The 19,197-nt window shown below is 38.3% G+C and overlaps 1 protein-coding gene across 2 annotated transcripts in view; it reads left to right on the forward strand.

Moving 5' to 3' along the window:
* The window catches only part of SAMD8 (sterile alpha motif domain containing 8), a 36,147-nt gene extending 24,799 nt beyond the window's left edge, over window positions 1-11,348 (forward strand). For both annotated transcript variants that reach the window (XM_067539395.1, XM_067539387.1), the window contains exons 4-6: window positions 960-1,077; window positions 1,946-2,096; window positions 5,259-11,348. In XM_067539395.1, the coding sequence (XP_067395496.1) occupies window positions 960-1,077; window positions 1,946-2,096; window positions 5,259-5,563 (574 nt within the window). In that variant the 3' untranslated portion in view covers window positions 5,564-11,348. The remainder of the gene's footprint in view (window positions 1-959; window positions 1,078-1,945; window positions 2,097-5,258) is intronic.
* Window positions 11,349-19,197: the final 7,849 nt, after the last annotated feature.

Below are 19,197 nucleotides of genomic sequence, written 5' to 3' on the forward strand. Positions count from 1 at the left end.
AACTAAGAAACATAGCTTTACATACCTTATACTTAGAATAAACAATATCATTGTAGTTGGGTTAGACTTGATGATTTGAAATGATTTTTATTGTCTTCTAGAGAAGCAGAACTTTAACTATTCCCCAAGAGGCAAGGCAGACAAAAACCACTTTTGCTCCTTTTTGGATCATGAGCAGGACAAAGGAGTCATTGGCTTGCCAGTCTTAAACAGATAAATATTAAGTGATCATAAATTTGGGAGGGTCAAACTAATTTTAGTATTGCTGTATTCTGTGTTAGTGTTTTGAAAAATTTCATCTCAGCACTAAGGAGTTAACTGGACAGCTTGTGGTTGAAGAACCTATTAGTTTGTAGGACCTCCATTTAAGATTGTTGTTCCAAAAGAGAAGAATTTGTTTTGTCTCTTTACTGAATCGGAGATAGAGTAAATGTTCGCTAAGTCTGAGAGGAAAACCCCAAAAGCATACCAGACATGGATGAAGAATCATGTTTTTTTAATAGGCTTGTGAAATGGGGGCTGGCATTACTGAGCCTTGACTTTGTCACTTTTTATTATGGACAAATTTGTGGATTTAAATACTATATTCAGAGGCATGTTGGTTTCTGAACCTTTTATGCAGTGACCTTACTATCTCTGTCGGTCAGACTTTCACCATGACACACAATTTCCTTAAAAAAGTGAGTATTTTAGTAAGATGCCAGAACATAAAACAGCATTGCTAGTTGAAAGAAAGATTAAAAATTAATATGGTGTTAAACTAACTTTTGAAGTAATAGTTGTAATTGAAGAAATAAGTATCCCGTTAAAAATCTTGGATACAACTATCCAAATGATGTCATGGGGATAAGTTAGGAAAAAAAGCTATAAATCTCTCATAATTATCTTACATTCAAAACCAAATGTGCAAAAGTATTTGAATTCTTGTACAACTTTTGCATCCCTTTGTGTTTTCCCAGGTCTATACTTTTACGCAGATTGTGTAGCCTAATGGGGACAGTGTTCTTGTTGCGTTGCTTTACAATGTTTGTTACCTCACTCTCTGTGCCAGGCCAGCATCTGCAGTGTTCTGGAAAGGTAAAAGAATATTCTTAAATTTTGTTTTCTGCTGGTTTTGGTTTAACCTTCTCAATTAGGTTAACATTTTTGTGATAAGTAGAGTCATATTTGGGGTGTACTTGTAAGCAGACAGGTAGTCAGCAGCAAATTTCTGCTTGTTAAATATCGACTCCCTGATGTACAGAGGCATCATCACATCAAGGGTCATGAAGTTGTTAGTCGCGTCTATAGGGCTTTTGTTAGAAAGGGCTTAAAATTTGTTTTGAGGCTTTCAGGGTAGTATACTAGGCAAACAGACGAGAATTCGTCAGAGGAACACATTTGAGTGACTGAAGGGAATGATTTATGAGGAATGACTGAAAAGTAAATATTTATACCTCATCTAGCTTACCAAAATTAAACACAGCTGCCAAGTATTTGAAGGATGGAAACACCAAGGAGAGAAGATTTGTGTATGGCATAAGACTAAAACTAGAAATGAAACTATGAAAAATGTTTAGGCTGAATATCAGGAAAAACTTTGACTGACTTATTAGGCTGTGGAACAAATCCTCAAGGGAACTGGTGGAAACTCCATTATTTGAATCATTTATAGTTATGGATTAAATAAACCATAGAATTAAGATAAAGTACTTATCAGAGGTACTTGATGTACCTCTATAATTATAGTTTATAAATGCTAATGTGACTGGTTATGCCAAAACAGAATCCATGGGCTGCTCTGATCATCTGTATTTGCAGTAAAAGTTAAAAATGGACTGGGAGTGTGAATTAAATATATATAGTGCGAGGCAGAAGCTGAGTTTCTGTTAGATGTGTTTGGACTATAGTAAAAAGTATTCTTAGCAATGGCTTGTAAATATTAATGTTGCTATTTTAATTTTAGTTATATGGCAACGTGTGGGCAAAACTTCAGCGAGCATTTGCAATATGGAGTGGTTTTGGAATGACACTCACTGGAGTACATACGTGTGGAGACTACATGTTCAGTGGCCATACTGTTGTCCTGACAATGCTGAACTTCTTTGTCACTGAATGTAAGTACGCAATGACAATGTCTAAACACGCATGAGTATCATGGAGACGTGACCGTGACTGTAATTAAGGAAACAAGAAGCATACTCCCTCCCTGTTTTATTTCTTCCATTCTCAAAATTTTCTCTTTTTATGACTGAAAGCTTTCATGATAAGTATTGAGCTGGAGATGGAAGTTACTTAAGAAGAACTGTCCCTGAGCAGTTGAACCAATCTTAGCCAGTATGTGCCAATCATTGCAGAATCTTAAGTGTCCTGAAAGATTAGCATGTAAAGGTGTTTGATAAGATTAGCTTTAGACTTTTTTCTATACAAGCACTTGAGCATCTACAGTACCTAGCGCATTTTGGGTGCCAGAAATGAAAAACTGCAGTGGGATAATTAATGAAGGATCTGACCTGTAATAACTGGAAAGTGAAACATGTGGTTTTCAGGATGCACACAGCTGCTTTTCATGGCCCCCAAACACTTCCTACTTGTCTTCCAGCCCTCCTTGCAAAGGTGTTTACAGAGGGGGAGCCTGAGCATACATTCCATATGGGAGCTGATTAAATTGATTTCTTAGTACCTTCGGGCACAGAAGCAATTGGGTGGGGTATTGGTAACCTCAGCCCAAAAGGCAACTTTCTAAAAAGATCTGAACAAATGAAGACTGGGGTGAAGAATGGAAGTGTTGTATCAGCTTCAACTACAGTGTCACTGCCATGCTTTTTAAGTGTTCTTAATTTAAGACCTTTTTAAAAGAACTAAACATAGATTAGAACTTGGTGTTCAAGATGCTTTCTTGTAGAGCATGGTCTTCCATTCTTCTTCGACTGTCCTTACCCATGCTCCTATTTTCCCTGTCTCTTGCTTCCCCAGTGTGTTCTCAATTTTGTTTTAGAAGTCGCCTTCACTTTGTGTTATTCCCATCCAGTTCCCACTCCCTTCTTGTGTTGCATACCTCTTTCCTGCATTGTCTTCTCTTGCCTCTTTGCTCTGTGTGCACCAGCAGTAGATTTAAATCCTGATCTTTAAAGCAGGGGCATACTCTGTGATTGGGATTCAAGTAGAATTTTCTGTGCTGCTAAGGCACGCAAAATTGAGCGGAAGGTCAGTGGAGAGCAACTTCAGAGCCAGAGGGGAATAAGAGTATATTGAGAAACAGCATGGTAGGTACATGGCCATTATTCTATTCTTACAAGGTGTGTCTGAATAGCAGCCCTCTAACTGTGGGCTGGTACCTCTTGGCATTTTCTTAATGTACTGTTTTGAAAGAGTACACTGTATACATTTAGCTATATGACAGACACTGCCTTGTGCTGTGGGACCCTTTTAAGTAATATTTCTCACTTCAGTTTAGTTGCATTTGTTTAAACTTTTAAATTAAAATAAAGTTTATAATGAACTAGTCAAACTCCTTGCATGTGCATATTAAAATGGTCTAATATACAAGTAAAAAGCACATTATGAATGTTAAAGATGTGTAAAGAGGATTGACAAAAGGGATACCCAAGTGTGTTTTGAAAATGCAAAGTAGATTTAAAAAAAACAACTTTGGTATGTCAGGACCTCGGGGTGAGTAAAAAGTATTGACCTTTGTTTGCAATTAAAAAAACCCCCACATACTATTTGTTCAGGAGAGAACAAGACTATAGTCCTTTTACTATACTATGGTGCTTAGATATCACTTTGATAGGCAACTGACAAACCTAAGGTGGGAGAAAATCTTGTTAATGGCTACACAAAAGAATACCATTACTCAGATGGACTGGAATAAATGGTGACACGGTAAACATTCATCCAGGATTTTTATTACATGCATGTCTCACAACTGCCTCTCTAAACGAAGCAGCTGTAATGTCTTAATTTGTAGTTCTAGGAGGGTTTACTGAGGCATAATTAGACATAGATGCTTTTATTTTTACTGAATAGCAGAGCAATAGCACAGTATCTCACTGTTTAAGAATTTATTAATTTTATACTAAACCATGGTTATGTAATAGATACAATAAACTGCTATAGTATTAGCATGAGTCTAGTATTTAGAAAATAAAACTTGACAAAGATACAAGGTTTTTGACTGTTCTTCATGCAGTACTTGATGCTGTCCTTAATTATTAGTCACTAGATTCTTAAAATATATGCACAAATCAGAGCTAAAACACAGCAGATCTGATGGCCATAGTATGTTTGTTTCCACCATTTATCCATAGCAGCACTGTTAGCAAAACAGACTGTTGCCCTAAATTAGTAATCTTAATACTTTACTTACTATGAATTGAGTTAATATCCACTTTGTCCTAAACACTTCTAATCATGTTTGTTGCTTGCAATGTGTATAGAACATATAGCCTTCTGTCTTGTATAATACAAGACTCTAAATAAATGTTTTAGTATTACTTTGAATTGAGATTGATGGTCATGAAACACAAATATTGAACTTTTGTGTTTAATTCCTTTGAGTACAAATCAAAATGCTGGCTACAAAGACTAAGTTGTGCAATGGATTTAAGAGGCAACATTTAAAAATAGAACTTAATGCATACTGAAGTACTAAAGCTCTGCTATAGATGGGTATACTTGATTAAGTAATGTTAGTAATTCAAAATGTGATTTTTTTTTTAAATGCATTAAACAACAAATTAAGAGAATTAACTTGACTAGGAATTGTAGTTTAATTACTTCAAAATTGGTTATATGGGCGAACCTGGAAACTTACTTCTCTTAGAAGTATGCTATACCTATCTATATTCTGTATAGTTGCCACTGGAGAAGGTATTCTGATGATAGTCATTCCGTAAGTTACTGTGTAATAGAGCCCTGCAGTAGGACTGGGATGCCACGGGTCCTGTCCCTAATAGCAGGAGCAGGTGAGAGTGGGATTAAGAATGGTGCCACAAAGGGCTCGTCTGTATAATATTTGTATGAACTGTTAAACGGATGCTACCTTTCATCCTTGTGGTTGTTGCACTTCAGTGATCAGTGAAATGATTAATTTTCATAACTCTGAATTAAGTATTCTCATAAATTCATTTAGGTTGTGCATATGAGTACGGGATCCAACCCATTATTTGTTCAGTCCTTTGGTGTCTGATAGGAGTGGGTGTAGTAAACTGCTAAGAACCTTGGTTTGTGAAACATTCTAGGTGAATCTTTTAACTTGATACTTTGTCCTTTGCTAGATACACCAAGAAGCTGGAACTTCTTGCATACTTTATCCTGGGTCCTGAATCTTTTTGGAATCTTCTTCATTTTGGCTGCACATGAACATTACTCTATAGATGTCTTCATTGCCTTCTACATCACCACAAGACTCTTTTTGTACTACCACACATTGGCTAATACCAGAGCATATCAGCAGAGTAGGAGAGCAAGAATCTGGTTTCCAATGTTTTCTTTTTTTGAATGCAATGTTAATGGTACAGTTCCTAATGAGTATTGCTGGCCCTTTTCAAAGCCTACACTAATGAGAAGGTTAATTGGATGAAGAGTACCTGGTTTAATCCAAGTTAGCGTGAAGTATCCATAATTAAATCTCTACAGAACTAGCTGGAAAAATAAGAAAATCACTTTTTCCATCCTGTGGTTTCCTCATACCTCACTTCTTAGATTCTGAGTCACAAAGTTTGGGTTTCCGTACTTCCCAAGATGGTGGTAGAATATAAGGCTAGGAGGATAGGGGTTGCCCATAAATCATTCTGAATCTGAAATGTAATAATGACTTCTCCTTGGATGGTTCTACAAAAATGCTTTAGGGTTGGGAATAATTTACTTTTAATGTTTGATAACCTGATTTTTACTTTGAGGCCCAGATGATCTCTGGTACCTTGAATGTCTGCCTATACAAATAATACCAAGTACTAATTCATTATCCACTGACTTTCTTGTAAAAATAATATTAAATAATTTTTAGTTGAGGTGTGTACACATACAAAATCAAGATTCTGAAGAGTAATTCCTCAGAATGAGGAAAGTAGTATAGTTCCTTACTAAGGGTTTCCTAGAAATCTTAAATAAGAACTTCGAAAAAGGTATAATAGACAATATATGTGGGGGGTGTGTACAGAATGCCAAAAATGAAACCACCGGCTTTTTTGATTTGGCGGTTGCCAGCTATTAATATTGTGTTTGAACATGATTTATTTGGTCAGAATAAACGGTTTATGCCATTGTCCCAGCACTTGGAAGTATCCTTGTTGCATTTCAATAAATGGGTTAGAAATAAAAACTACATCTCTTGAAAATGAAGGTGACATAGCTTTAGTGTTTAAGAGTCACATCATAACTCCTTCTGTATGGTTTATCAAACACTTTACCCTATGCATGCTTTTTATGAGCAACTCTTTAACCACTAGAAGAATAGAACAGTTAAATTATCTTATAAATAAATGGGGAAATGCATGTAGTGATTTTTTTTTTACTTTCAGGAAAAGTTTAATAGCAAGTTTCAGAAATAATGCTAATGTTAATCTTTTTTTTTTTTTTAATTTCTTGTCCCAATCCATCTGGTATCAGCAAATGTTGCATATATTTGGGATGCCTAAAGGTTTTTTGACAAACTGCATATATGGTAAATGCTTTATACTTAAGTCTTAGCAATTATGAAAATAGACTGGTTGTTACAAATAAGCTGCTTGTTTATGACACTAGAAGTTAAAGTATCTTAAGTGATTTAACTTCTCTGATAAGTATCACTTTTTTGAGTGATCCTGTTTTGTGCTTGTGAAAAGACTAGTGATTAGAATTGGAGCCTGAAGTATTGTGTGCAAGCAAAGCACACACCTGTTAGTGATCTTACAAACGTTATCCATATATTTTTCTGTGCAAGAAGGTAGCTTTAACTGTAGTTACTCAGATTTAATGGAGGATAGTAGTTAATTTGAGAGTATAAATGTTAGTGATTATCACTTCAATTCACATAATTTCAGAATGGCTAGTGTATGGGAAGTAGTAGTGTAATGTCAGCACTGAAAAATGTCCATGAAAATTTGCCATCCTGATACAAACTATTCACTTCCACTTCACAGTGACTATAACAAAACTGAAATACATACTTGCTTGTCAAGAAGGACAAAAAATTTACCCAGTCAAGTAGAATTTTTCAAGACTGAGATAGGTATTAGAAGCTCCACAGTCTAGTATGGTCTTCCATCTCTACATTCATGGGCCTTTACAAAGCTACTTTGACCTTGGAATTAGAACCAATAATTAACCAGAGGATATATTACCCACTCTTCATAATGTTTCTTTTAAAAGTTTGCAACTTAATTTAGTTCCATTTCCTTGGATGAATTCCAGATCCTAGAGTATCTGTACCAAATGCATGAGCACCCCTAGTGTAAGTTATATTGCTCTACAGACTTTAATATCTGTTACATTCCTATCTATTCTCTAACAAACTTGCTATAATGTTAAAGCATTTAAACCTGCTGAATGATCCCAGCACCTAAACTAGGGAAATGCGCTGACACTTTGCACAAAAGAATCTTTAGTCTCCAAGGACTTAGGTTTTTATGATAAAAGATGTTTGTTTGCAGCCCTTGCCTTCCTGATTGGAAGAGGCAATTTGAACATTCCTCTCTGGCACTTTGGTATAAAACAATCCTCAGTTATGGACACACACTTGCTTTTGCACGGCCCAATAATTCATTGGGCCATTGTTTAACAGTGTTATTTCTGTAACACTTGAATGTGTTTCCAAAATGTGTCCAGGTTTGTATTCTTCGAGGTTTTTGATACTTTAGGGGGAAAAAAATTAAAAATGCAAAGCTGTTGACTCTGAAAGTAGCTCCAGACTACTGACCAGCTTCGCTGTGTCTGAATTGTAAAATGTTTTTCATTCTTGTATTTCGTCATGTCTAGTAAAGCAAAACATTCTATAATTTATCGTAAGTGTTTACATAAACTAAAATGACATCTCAAAGTTTTTACATGTAATACTTAAAATTCAAATCTTTGTTTCTGAAGCATAACCTTCCTTTTGTTTTGCCTCCAGCTTTATTTTTCAGCTGCTGTTTACATCTAAAGTATAGTGAAGTCAGTATTGCTGTTTGGTTTTTTTTGAATATTTTTACAAAAATAGGGTGTTTTGATACACCGTTGCTTTACCTGTTCACACACTGATCCTCTTGCTGCTAAGAATCTTTCCAATATTGGTAGCGTGCAGGGTTGATTTCCTGAGAACTGGGGAAGGATATTAAAACACTGCCAATCCTTTTGTCTCTTGGTGGTTAGGCATATCAGCCAATAGACACAAATGTAGTAGCTCATATCAATTTCTGACTATAAAGAGAAGACAAAATATTTCAGGTGCTTTTATTCTGAGTTTTAAAACAAGAGTTGGCCCTTAAAGGGATACTAGCAACTTGAATTATTTGAAATTAATTGGGGAGCAATGTCAGGTGTCTGATAGCTAACTCTTTAAAGTGAGGTACATAATTTTAAAAATGTTTTATACAGTTTTTTCTGTTCCCTGCTGTTAACAAGACTTGGTGTTTGTTTTTGCAGCACAATGGGTGGACTTGAGCAATAATGCTAAACATGCTCAGGCTCGCTATGCCTCCCTTTTTATGACTCCACACACCTGCCTTCTGCCTCTTCTGTTTCAGCTTATCTGCAGCTGTTTCTGGCAAATGTCCTCTTACAGAACCTGGGGCAGAACCGTTCATGAGTTCCCTCTCAAAACAGGATGTGTGATGTCATCAGGTTCATGCTTTATACAGGAAATACAAATGATGAATAAATTCAGGAAATGGACTAATAAATGTACTTGCAAACACACAAAGTAAATAAACTGAACCAAATAGAGGAACATTTCTCTAATCTTTCAATTACAAGGCATACCTGAGATTACTGAAACAATAGAGTCAGATTTACAGATGGAAGTAATTTTTTTCCCCAAAAAACTGATTGTCCTTTTTAACTTGGCTGTAGTACTAATTTGAGGCCTTGAGGGGACTCTCTCTGGCTGAATACTTGAGGCAAAGGTGTAAATTCAGGCTTAGATTTTTTGGCATATGTAATAAAGGTGACACGCAAAGGGAAAAGTACCCTTTCTCGGAAGGCTGAAAGCTACATGTGAATTCTCATGTGCGCAAAATATCAGGCCTTGATTTTTATTTTTTTTGCTGGAGGATTTCTTGGAGGACTGGAAAATTAGTGGGATTATGACACTACTAGAGACTGAACATAAATAAAAGGATTTTTAATCAGACTCTTTAAAACCATTTTATGCAGACTCCTGACAGTCTTTTGGAGAGAATCTTTTTAACAAAGCTTCAACACCTCTGCTTTTCAAATGAGGACTCTCAGCTTCCACTCCACTTCTCTATTCCTATTAAGGAGTCTTTCAGCAAAAACAGGACAACTCCGTAGTTCTGAAATTTCTAATCAAATAAGCAGAAACATTTAAGTAGGCCCCCAAGTCCTCAAACTTTCAGGACTGACTTCGAGACACATCTTGCAAGGTGTTAAGCAAGCAGCATGAGCCAGCAAAGCACATGGTTAACTTTAAGCACAGGAGTAGACCATTAGCTTCAGTGAGATTACTCATGCTTTAAGTGCTTTCCTGGATCTGGATTAGTGCACTCAGCACCTTGTAGAACGGAGCCCTCTTATTTATGAGGGCACATGAGTTTGTTCCCGTTTTTAGGTCGCATTAAATCTGCATGCACCAGATAGAAAATATGTTCAAGTAGACTATCTAGGATAAACACATGCTCAAAATGAAGACATTTCTGTAGTGATAGCATCAAATTTAGGGTCTTGGTATTGGTAGTTCGATATTCTAAGAAGCAGAGCTCAGTGAAAATGAGCTGGAAATCCCAACTGCCCATGTTAATATAGTAAATAAAAACTTGTTTTACAAGGTTCAAACCCCAAAACTTGGCTATTTTATAAATGTGTAGATTGTTTGGTGTAACATAATTGTTCTGTTTTCCCATATGGCTAACACTATTTTTTCATATGGTGCAAAAAAGAATAACACTTGAGGGAATGGTATTAGTGGAATTTACTGTGGTGTTAAACAATAATCAACATTTAAAACAGTATTCTTAGTCATAACTTTTTTATTAGAACAGCAGTATTAGGTACTTGCAAACTACAGTGCTACATTTTCATTACTAGTTACACAATTTCTTATTAGTACAGCAAAATCAAGTTACTTGGAATTGTCTGAGTTTAATGAATGTCCTTTTGTAGACTTCAAGTACCACAGGATAAAAGTAATGAATAATTAGTCATTTGTCCTTCCTGTATTCTTTTTTTCTATTTTTATTTCTATTTCTAAAATATTTGTCAAAGGCTTTTGCCATATTTTTGCTTTATGCTGAACAATTTTAGGATTCTTTAAAAGAAAGTTTGACCCATGGTAATCATAAAACCAACAAAACTTTGTAGGGTTGGCAGTTTGTAATTGGTAGATACCCCAGCAATGACCTAACATGAACTCTGAATTACCTTGCCAGCACAGAAGCCTTTTTGCATCAAGGATTAATCACTAGACCACTAATAATCCATATACATGTATTTTCCGACGTTCCTTTGAGACATAGAGGGATTTTGAAAGATTGTCTGATTTTTATGATAATTTGATCAAAACAGTGCTTTGATGTTGGCAAAATTGACATGGAATTAACCTATAAAATAGTTCTCCTTCATTGTAAATGTGCATCTTAACACTAATTTAAATCCATTTTCCATTTTGTAATTCCTGAAAATGCTCGTCGTTTGAGCCACAAGTATGCTACAAGGGAATGGACTATACATTGTTCTAGTTCATATACATTTTCAAAACAGAGTTGTGGTAGTTGTGTAAGAATTTAAGATAAGCTTTGAAAAGTAGAGCATTTTGAATTCATGTATTAGCCCCATGATTTAAGTAGCAACTTCATTGTAATTTAGTTTTACTGTCCACTTTCATTCAGTTGTAAGTGATTTATTCTACAGAGGAATTACAAAGTACATTAATATACTGTGCTTAGTATAACAATGTATATAAAAACTAGTACTTAAAGAATTTTGAGGAAAACATTTCTTTGCACTGAACATGAATCTTCTAGTTAAGTATTCCCCCTCCCACCCTCACAGAAAAAATAGTGTTACTTGAAGGTTTGAAAGTTCCTGTGGCAGTGAAGTTTGAAGCACAGTAATGTAAATAAGTATATATTATTTTGACTCTAAAATTAAACCCAGATTTATTTAATATATTATTTTTATCTTGTAATAAAACAAATATTTAAAAGTATTAAAAATAAAATCTTTGAAAGATGGTTGAAGACTGCTTTTTTTTTTTTAATTTTATTTTAAATTTCAGTGGCTGGTTAAGTGTCTAGTGAGTATTGGTGATGGGCCCCAAAGCTGTATATTACATTGGTAAAAGTATAAAATGTCCTGGCCTGGTGGCTAGGATGGGGGACTGGGTGTCAGGACTCAACACCTAGCCCCAGTACAGTCAGACTTGAAATGTCATAAAGGATGAGTCACTTGACCTCTGTCTGCTTACTCATGTCAACCCCATCTGCACTTCCCTTTATTAGCACCTAACCCTTCCTCCTCTGCTTATTCCCACCCTCTGGCTTCTGCAACCTCCTCTTCCTGTCTTTCCACATCCCAATTTCTAATTCCTCTGCATTCCAGTGTAGCTGCTTCCCCCTCATCTTTGCTGCCTGGATACAAATGAGGGTGGAGGGACACAGAGCACAGGAGAGAGAGTCTTTATGCCCTCATTTCCTGTGCATGGTGTCAGTGTCCCCCAACCTAGTTTCAGGGAGGAGGAATTGCAGGGTAATTCCTGCTCTGTTCCTGAAACCCTAGGATGGAGCATGCTCAGTGCAGACAATCTTTGGAGAATTTAGCTGCAAAAATCCAACAAGGCTCTACTGAGCATGTGCAAACTCAGATTTTACAATTATGAGCTGGTTGAATTTGGGTGAATTTTCACTGGGTCAGGAAAAGGCACGTCTATGGCAGGTGACACCCCACTGCATACCAAATTTTAAATGTATGCCAAAGCATGGTAGAATGGCACTAGTACTTCTCAATGAGATGGTTGCTCTCAGCTCCCCCTGTAAGTATGCTCCATGCATGGCACAGTGCATCAGGTTCAGTTGAAAACAAGGGTGAACCAGGTAAGTCCAGCAAGTCAGCTGCAGCAGCTTTTGTATGCCAATAGTCACAAATGTAAGCCTTCCTTATTCTATACAGCTGCTTATATAAATGGAGGGGGACCCCCAAAATGTCTGAGCTTGTTGCTGTCTAGCTGATGTTGCAAGCTCTCAAATGTTGCAGATTGAACTAGGCTGACTTTGAAATAATAGCCACAAGGAGCTGGAATGCCTTCTTTGCAGAGAGTCCTCTCCTCTCCCCTCCCCCCCCCCACCCCCCACCACACACACACACACACTCATGGTATAGCCTTATGGGCAGCAATCCTCAGGTCTTCAGCAGGGAAACATGTCTGCAACTCTCATGAACTTACACAAGTAAAGCAGATTTTGGCCCCTGCTGGAGATAGGCTCAGGATTTCCAGACTGCCCCTCTGCTGGCCCTGCCTCCTGGGGAAGAGAAGCCAGAGCTGCTGCAGGAAACAGCTGTGGGGGAGAGAACAGCCCAAGCCCTTTGCACAAGGACAAGAAGAGGGAGCAGAAAGAGCTGAGGGTGACTTTGCTCCCTTCTCCCAGCTTTATGAATAATGGGCCACTCTGCTTTGTGCTTCTCCTCTCTGTCCCTACACCACCATCCCAGGAGCGGACAGTGAAGATTCGCTGAAGCTGGCTTTCCCTCCCCAGGCCTGGGACAGGATGAAGACCTTGCATATGCTGGGAGGGGAGGGGCAGGTGTGTGTGGTGGGGGGCGGGGAGGAGCTCAACATGAATTGGTTTGGGGCACCTGGTGCAAAGTCAGTGTGGGGGCTGGGGCCCCAGTTTAATCTCTGTGGGGGCCAAAGTTGTATTTCTCGCTCTAAATTGCCAACGCTCATTGTCTCTCACACACATGGGAGGGAGGGAGTTGGAAGCAGGGAGAGTTTTAAAAAATCAAACCGCTTACAACATGTTTTGTGTTTTTTAAAGAAAACGTGGTATTTGGAGGTCTGACTTGTGATTTTTGCAGTGGTGGGGTTGCCAGTTCTGCTACTGGAATATGGTGGAGGTACTCCAGGAGGGTAAGCCAGGAACTGGCATAAAGAATGGTTCAGTGTCTGCAGCTGGGAAACAGTACATCCATTCTGAGTGTGAGCTTTTGGCCCCTCGAGGCAGAGCACAAATACATTCAGGGTAGCCTACTCAAGCTAATGAGACAATGTTTGCAATTACAGGAGCCAACAGAGGGGACATGTGAGCAGTTTAAACACCGGCGGTGGGTGATCAGTCCTCTGTGAATGGCTTCATGCACAATAACAGAGACAGGAAACTGAGAAGAGAAAACTAAAGAAGGCTGGTAAAGCAATCTGTTGCAGGGAGACTAATATAAACCCCTATTCCAGCCTTCCTGCTATGGGAGAGGGTCATTTTCCCTTTTATACTGAACAAGGTCAATTATAATAAGAAAATGGTACTAGCCAAACAAATCCTCTGTCTCCCCTTTTCGCAGTGGAATTCTGCCTAGAACTTTCCCCAGTTCCTTTCTGCCTGGCTTTCTTCTAAAAGCTAGATTTAAAGAAACAGTACATGCTTCTTTCTAGAGATCTTAACAAAGGCCCAGAAACCCTCCCTCAATCTTTCTTGTTTAGGAGGTCTGCAAGAAACCTTTCTCTAACAGTTTGCACCTTCGTATTATTATTTAGGTTCCAGTAGCATCTAGAAGCCCAAGCCAAGATCAAGTCTTCCTTGTATTAGAGTCTGCACAGGCACATGGTAAGAGAGAGTCCCTGCCCCCGAGTGCTTACAATCTTAATGGACAAGACAGACAAAGCCTGGAGCAAGGAAGTATTGTCCCCATGTGACACCCTGCACCGCCATCGTCACCCTTATATTGTAATTGTGTAGTGTTTAATGCAAAGTGTGTCATATAAGATGTTTTTGGAATGCTTATGACTTACTGAGCATTATTGTCATAGTAATATATTTGTTGCACTTTTGTGTGTGGTTAAGATGCTCCACTATGTAAAATTCCCAAAGATGTGTCCTCATGGCTTGAAACAAATCCAGGCAAAACTCTCCAGGAGCAGAGAGGCAGTTTGTACCTCATTAAGGCGTGTATAGAACAAACCCAGCTCAGCATTCCAAGAACAAAGAACTGGCCTTGGCATCAACAAACAAGCCAGGATAAGGTAATGCTCACTGACTTGGGACATGGATGAAACCATACAAAGACGTTTGTCACCTGACCCTGAAGTGGGACAGCAAAGCCCCAGAACGGCAAAGGAACATTTTAAAAAGGGGAGATTTTTGCCATGCTCTCTCTTCCACCTCCATCTATAAACACCACCAAGCAACTGAAGTGCTGACCACAGGGTAGAGCCTGGCTGAAGGGAATCATCAGCCAGTTTGTGGTGAGAATCATCTAAGTTTGTAAGGTTGCTGAAAATGTTAAGCTTAAGTTAGAATGCGTTTTGCTTTTGTTTATCCTGACCAAATCTGAGGTGTTACCCTTTGACAGATAATCACTTAAAATCCTTCTGTAATTAATAAATTTGTTTTACTTAAAGCAGCGCATTTGATTTGAAGTGTGTTGAAGACTTCACTGAGAGTAACAAGGCTGGTGCATACCCCTTTCTTTGTTAAATTGATGAACTAGTATGAGCTTGCATTGTTCAGTGAGCAGCACTGAACAGTGTAAGATGGAGGTTCCTAGGGTTGCAGCTGGGGCTGGGGTATTAGCTGGGGTCATTCTGTTGTATAAGCCAAAGCGTGGCTGGCTAAAAACACTCACTTAGTTGGGAGCTACTTGTTTGCTGGAGGCTGTGCACAAAGAGCCCAGGAGTGGGAGTTCTCATAGTAGAGCAGCATAAGAAGGGTTCCAGGAACGCACAGCAATTCACCAGTCCTGGATTGCACTTCGGGAAATGTCACACCCCATTTTAATGATGAGGTGCAAAGGAATTAAACTATAGTAGAACCTCAGTTACAAACAACTCAGGAATAGGGGTTGTTCGTAACTCTGAATAAAACACAGGTATTTTTTCAAAAGTTTACAACTGATCATTGACTTAATACAGATTTGAGACTATTATGGAGAAGAAAACTGCTGCTTTTAACCATCTTCATTTAAATGAAACAGGCACAATGCCTGATTGTGTTCTTCTGGATCAAAATGAGGCGTATGGTTGACTGGTCAGTTAGTAACTCTGGTGTTTGTAACGCTGAGGTTCTACTGTAGACTAAAGTCGCACATGAAGACTATGGCATATCGGGGTATTGAACCCAAACTAGTTCCAGTCTGGAAAACCATCCTTTCTCTCTATTTTAAATGGTGTGCAGTAGCCATGATACTCTTGACTAGACGTTTCATCATGCAGCTAAATTAGTCAAGCATGTGTATAAAATGCTTTCTTTGTTGGCGCACTGTATGAGGTTACCAAAAGAAATTTATTGTTTCAAATTTTCAATGGCTCAAAACAAGACCAGATCTCATCACAACATTCGAAGGCATTTCCTCTCAAGGCTATTCCCATGGCAGGGTCCTGCTCGCAAACCCCATCCGTTTCTGCTACAGAGTCGTTCAAAAAAAGACTGGAAGAGTTTTTTAATAATAGTGGGGGAAAGTTCTCTTCCCCCATCCCCTCTTATAACAAACAACTGAACCATTTAGGCTCAGATTTTATGAGAAGAAAATCCCCTTTGAGCAAGTCTGGAAAATTTCAGACCAGAATATGAAAGATACAGGAAGTTACGATCAACTGAAAAATATGAGCTTAGAGTGGAAATGCTTATGCTTAACTGTACTGGCCACTGTGGCTCTTGCTTTTATAAAAGTTTTTTCCATGAACCAGAAGAGGGCTATGTGAAAAACTATGTGCACTTAAGGTTTCGCATGCATCTTTAATGTCATCTCCTCACTGTTTAGTTGCCTTTCAGGCAACTTTTGGGTTAGTTCTGTGTATGGACTGTTACAACAATCCATCCGGAGGAAACCTACCTACTTATTTTGAAATACTCTGTATATGTGCTTTAAATCTGCTTGTGGCTATCACTTTGAATAGTGTGTATTGCTTGTACATAGACTTTAATTTAATTTTCATTTTTTGAATTGTTTAATATTAGCAATATATCCTAGTTGTCTAGGCTCTTAGATCACTTAGCTGTCACTTTTTATAGATTATTTAAACTCAGTTGGCTATACATGTAAATAAAATACAATAAAATAAAATACTGGTGAGATCATCCTGTCCAAACCCAGCTACAATATTGGGTTACAGGTGGTTAAATCCAATCCCCCAAATTAGATTTAGGCCTCTAGGTCTATGCCTGCAACTTTGCATGAACGATATTTTTGTGTGTGGGTATATACATGTGTTTATGAATAGCAATGACACTTGTGCATGGAAATCAGGTAGTTGGAGGTACAAATCTGGGGATCTGTGGACTAAAATCATGTGCGCCAACTGGGGGATAGAAATGCACAGACTGCTTCTGAAAATGACCCTAAAAATGACATATGGATATGAAACACCACCTCTGATCCTAACACCTTTGAATTCAGCTTTGAATCCAAACTTCATAGCTGATTTCTATCACTGTAAGGGGCTGAACTGAATCACATCTCTGAACTTCAAGGCTCCCAGGACCTTTTCTACTGATTTCGTTCATAATGGTTTTAGTAGACAGCCTTCTTCCTCTTCTCTTATGCTGCTCACAGATAATGTTCAGACTCAGTGCATCCTCTTAAAATTATTTTTGCTATTGCTTGACCTGTGCATTTCCATAACCCAAAAGTGATGTAGAAATAAACACATAGTTTTATTTAGCAAAGGAGGTGATTTCCTAGTTGTCTGCATATTGGATGAAGCCATGATTTATTCCGTTCCTCGATGTAGCTATTTCATAAACTCCTTTCAAACACTACAGTAGCAACCATGTCAGGTTTCAATACAAGTTGGTTAGTTGCTTTTCCTGCTACACCTTCCTTTTTTGCCCTCTCAAGGTGTAAGTCGATGTAACGCATACTTACTAATGTGTAACATATTTATACTGTCAGATACATCACCACTGAATTTTGCCCAGTGAGCCAAATACAGCATATATGGGATTAACTCCATTGAACTCAACAGAGATCCTTTGCTTTCACCAGCAGGCGTTTGGGTCTCTGAGTGAACAGCCTGTGCAAGATGTAGCAATTATGACAGAAGTATTTCCACATTGGATGGGTTGTGATGTGAGGCAGTGTGACCAGAACTGCATGAAGTATTCAACATGTGGGCATAGCATGAATTTATGAAGTGCTATTATGATATTTTCTGTCTTATCTCTTTCCTAATGGTTCCTAACATTCTGTTAACTGGTTTGATTCCTCCTGCACATTGAGCAGATATTTTCAGACAGCTAGCTGCCATTCCTCCAAGATCTTTCTTGAGTGGTAACTGATAACATAGCCTCCATTGTTTTGTATGTATCATTGGGATTATGTTTCCCAATGTGCATTACTTTGCATTTATCAACAATGAATTTCATCTGCCATTTCATTGCCCAGTCACCCAGTTTTGTGATATCCTTTTGTAACTCTTCGCAGTCAGCTTTGGACTTGCCTATCTTGAGTAATTTTGTATCTGTTGCTGATTTTGCCACCTGACTGTTCTTCCTCTTTTCCAGGTCATTCTTAATATGTTGAGCAGAACAGATCCCAGTACTGTTCCTTGGAGGTCTATGATAGAATGTATCTCAGTGTTCACACCCCAGACACGACTGTAGTAATCTTTGTATGAAGTATTTCTTATGAAGTATCATTTGAAAACTCATAATTAGCTGGTCATTATTATCCTGATTAAAATGTGTGTGGCAACATTGTATGTGAAATTACAAGATTCCACTGTATGGTATTATTAGCACATGTTCCCAACTGAGGTTGGCAAACAGGTCTGTCTCAAACCAGGGAGTGTGTGTTCTGCTTAATTTGCATTTAAGCAGTAAACGGACTCGTTAAGCAGGAAGGGAAACGGGACATTCAAACAGATGAGGAAAAAGCAGAAGTGAACATCCTTTTATATAGACTCTTTGTCTCTTGAATCTCAGCTGGAAATGTTTTTAAGAGAGGGACTGACACTATAAAAAAGAGGAATAAATATCCTAAGGCTTGTCCCCCCTCTCTCCCTGCCCATCGCATTCATGGCACCAGAAGCGACAAAGGAATCATTTGTTGATCTCTTGGAGGAGGGGTCCTGACCTAGAGAGTTTGGTCAGTAAAACTGCTGAAAGTGCATGGTGAGAAACTTTGCTTGAATCTGATATAGTTAGGCACCAGTAGCATTTAAACTTCATTTTCTTGTTACTATTTCTGACTCTTATGCCTCATTACATGCACTCACTTAAAATCGATCTCTTTGTGGTTAATCAACTTGTTTTATTTAATCCAGCATGTTTAAATTGAAGTGTTTAGGAAACTCCATTTGGGGTGGCAAATTATGTGCATATCATTTCTATTAAAGAAATAATGGGCTTTATATAAACTTGTATTGTCTAGGTGAGAATTGGGCAGTACAGTCCATACATTTCTGGGGGGAAATCTAAGACTGGGAGTGTGTTGCGGTCACCCTGCAGTATAACCAAAATTCGTAAGAGCCAAGGTCTGGCTGGCTGGCTGCAGCACGCACACAGACATAGCTAGCTGGAGACTATTTGTGAGCTGTCCAGGCTGGAGGCTACAGCTGCAAGGCATTGTAAAGGGCACCCAGGTTTTTGCAGGGGTGAAACAGCTACTCATTAGTCTGGATTTTACCCTGGTATGTCACAGGGACCCTATTATTTACCTCTCTCCATTGTGAAAACTGACCATTTATTTCTATCCTTTGTTTCCTATCTTTTAACCAGTTACTTTCCTTCTTATCCCATGACTGCTTACTTTGCTTAAGAGCCTTTGGTGAGGGACCTTGTCAATGACTATTGGAAAGTCCTAGTACACTATATCCGCTGGATTACCTTTCTCCACATGCTTGTTGACCTCCTCCCTCACCCCTCTACTTCTCAC

Source organism: Emydura macquarii, unplaced genomic scaffold, assembly GCF_026122565.2.
Source record: "Emydura macquarii macquarii isolate MOO-44397 ecotype Brisbane River unplaced genomic scaffold, CSIRO-AGI_Emac_v2 contig_67, whole genome shotgun sequence".
Lineage (NCBI taxonomy): Eukaryota > Metazoa > Chordata > Testudines > Chelidae > Emydura > Emydura macquarii.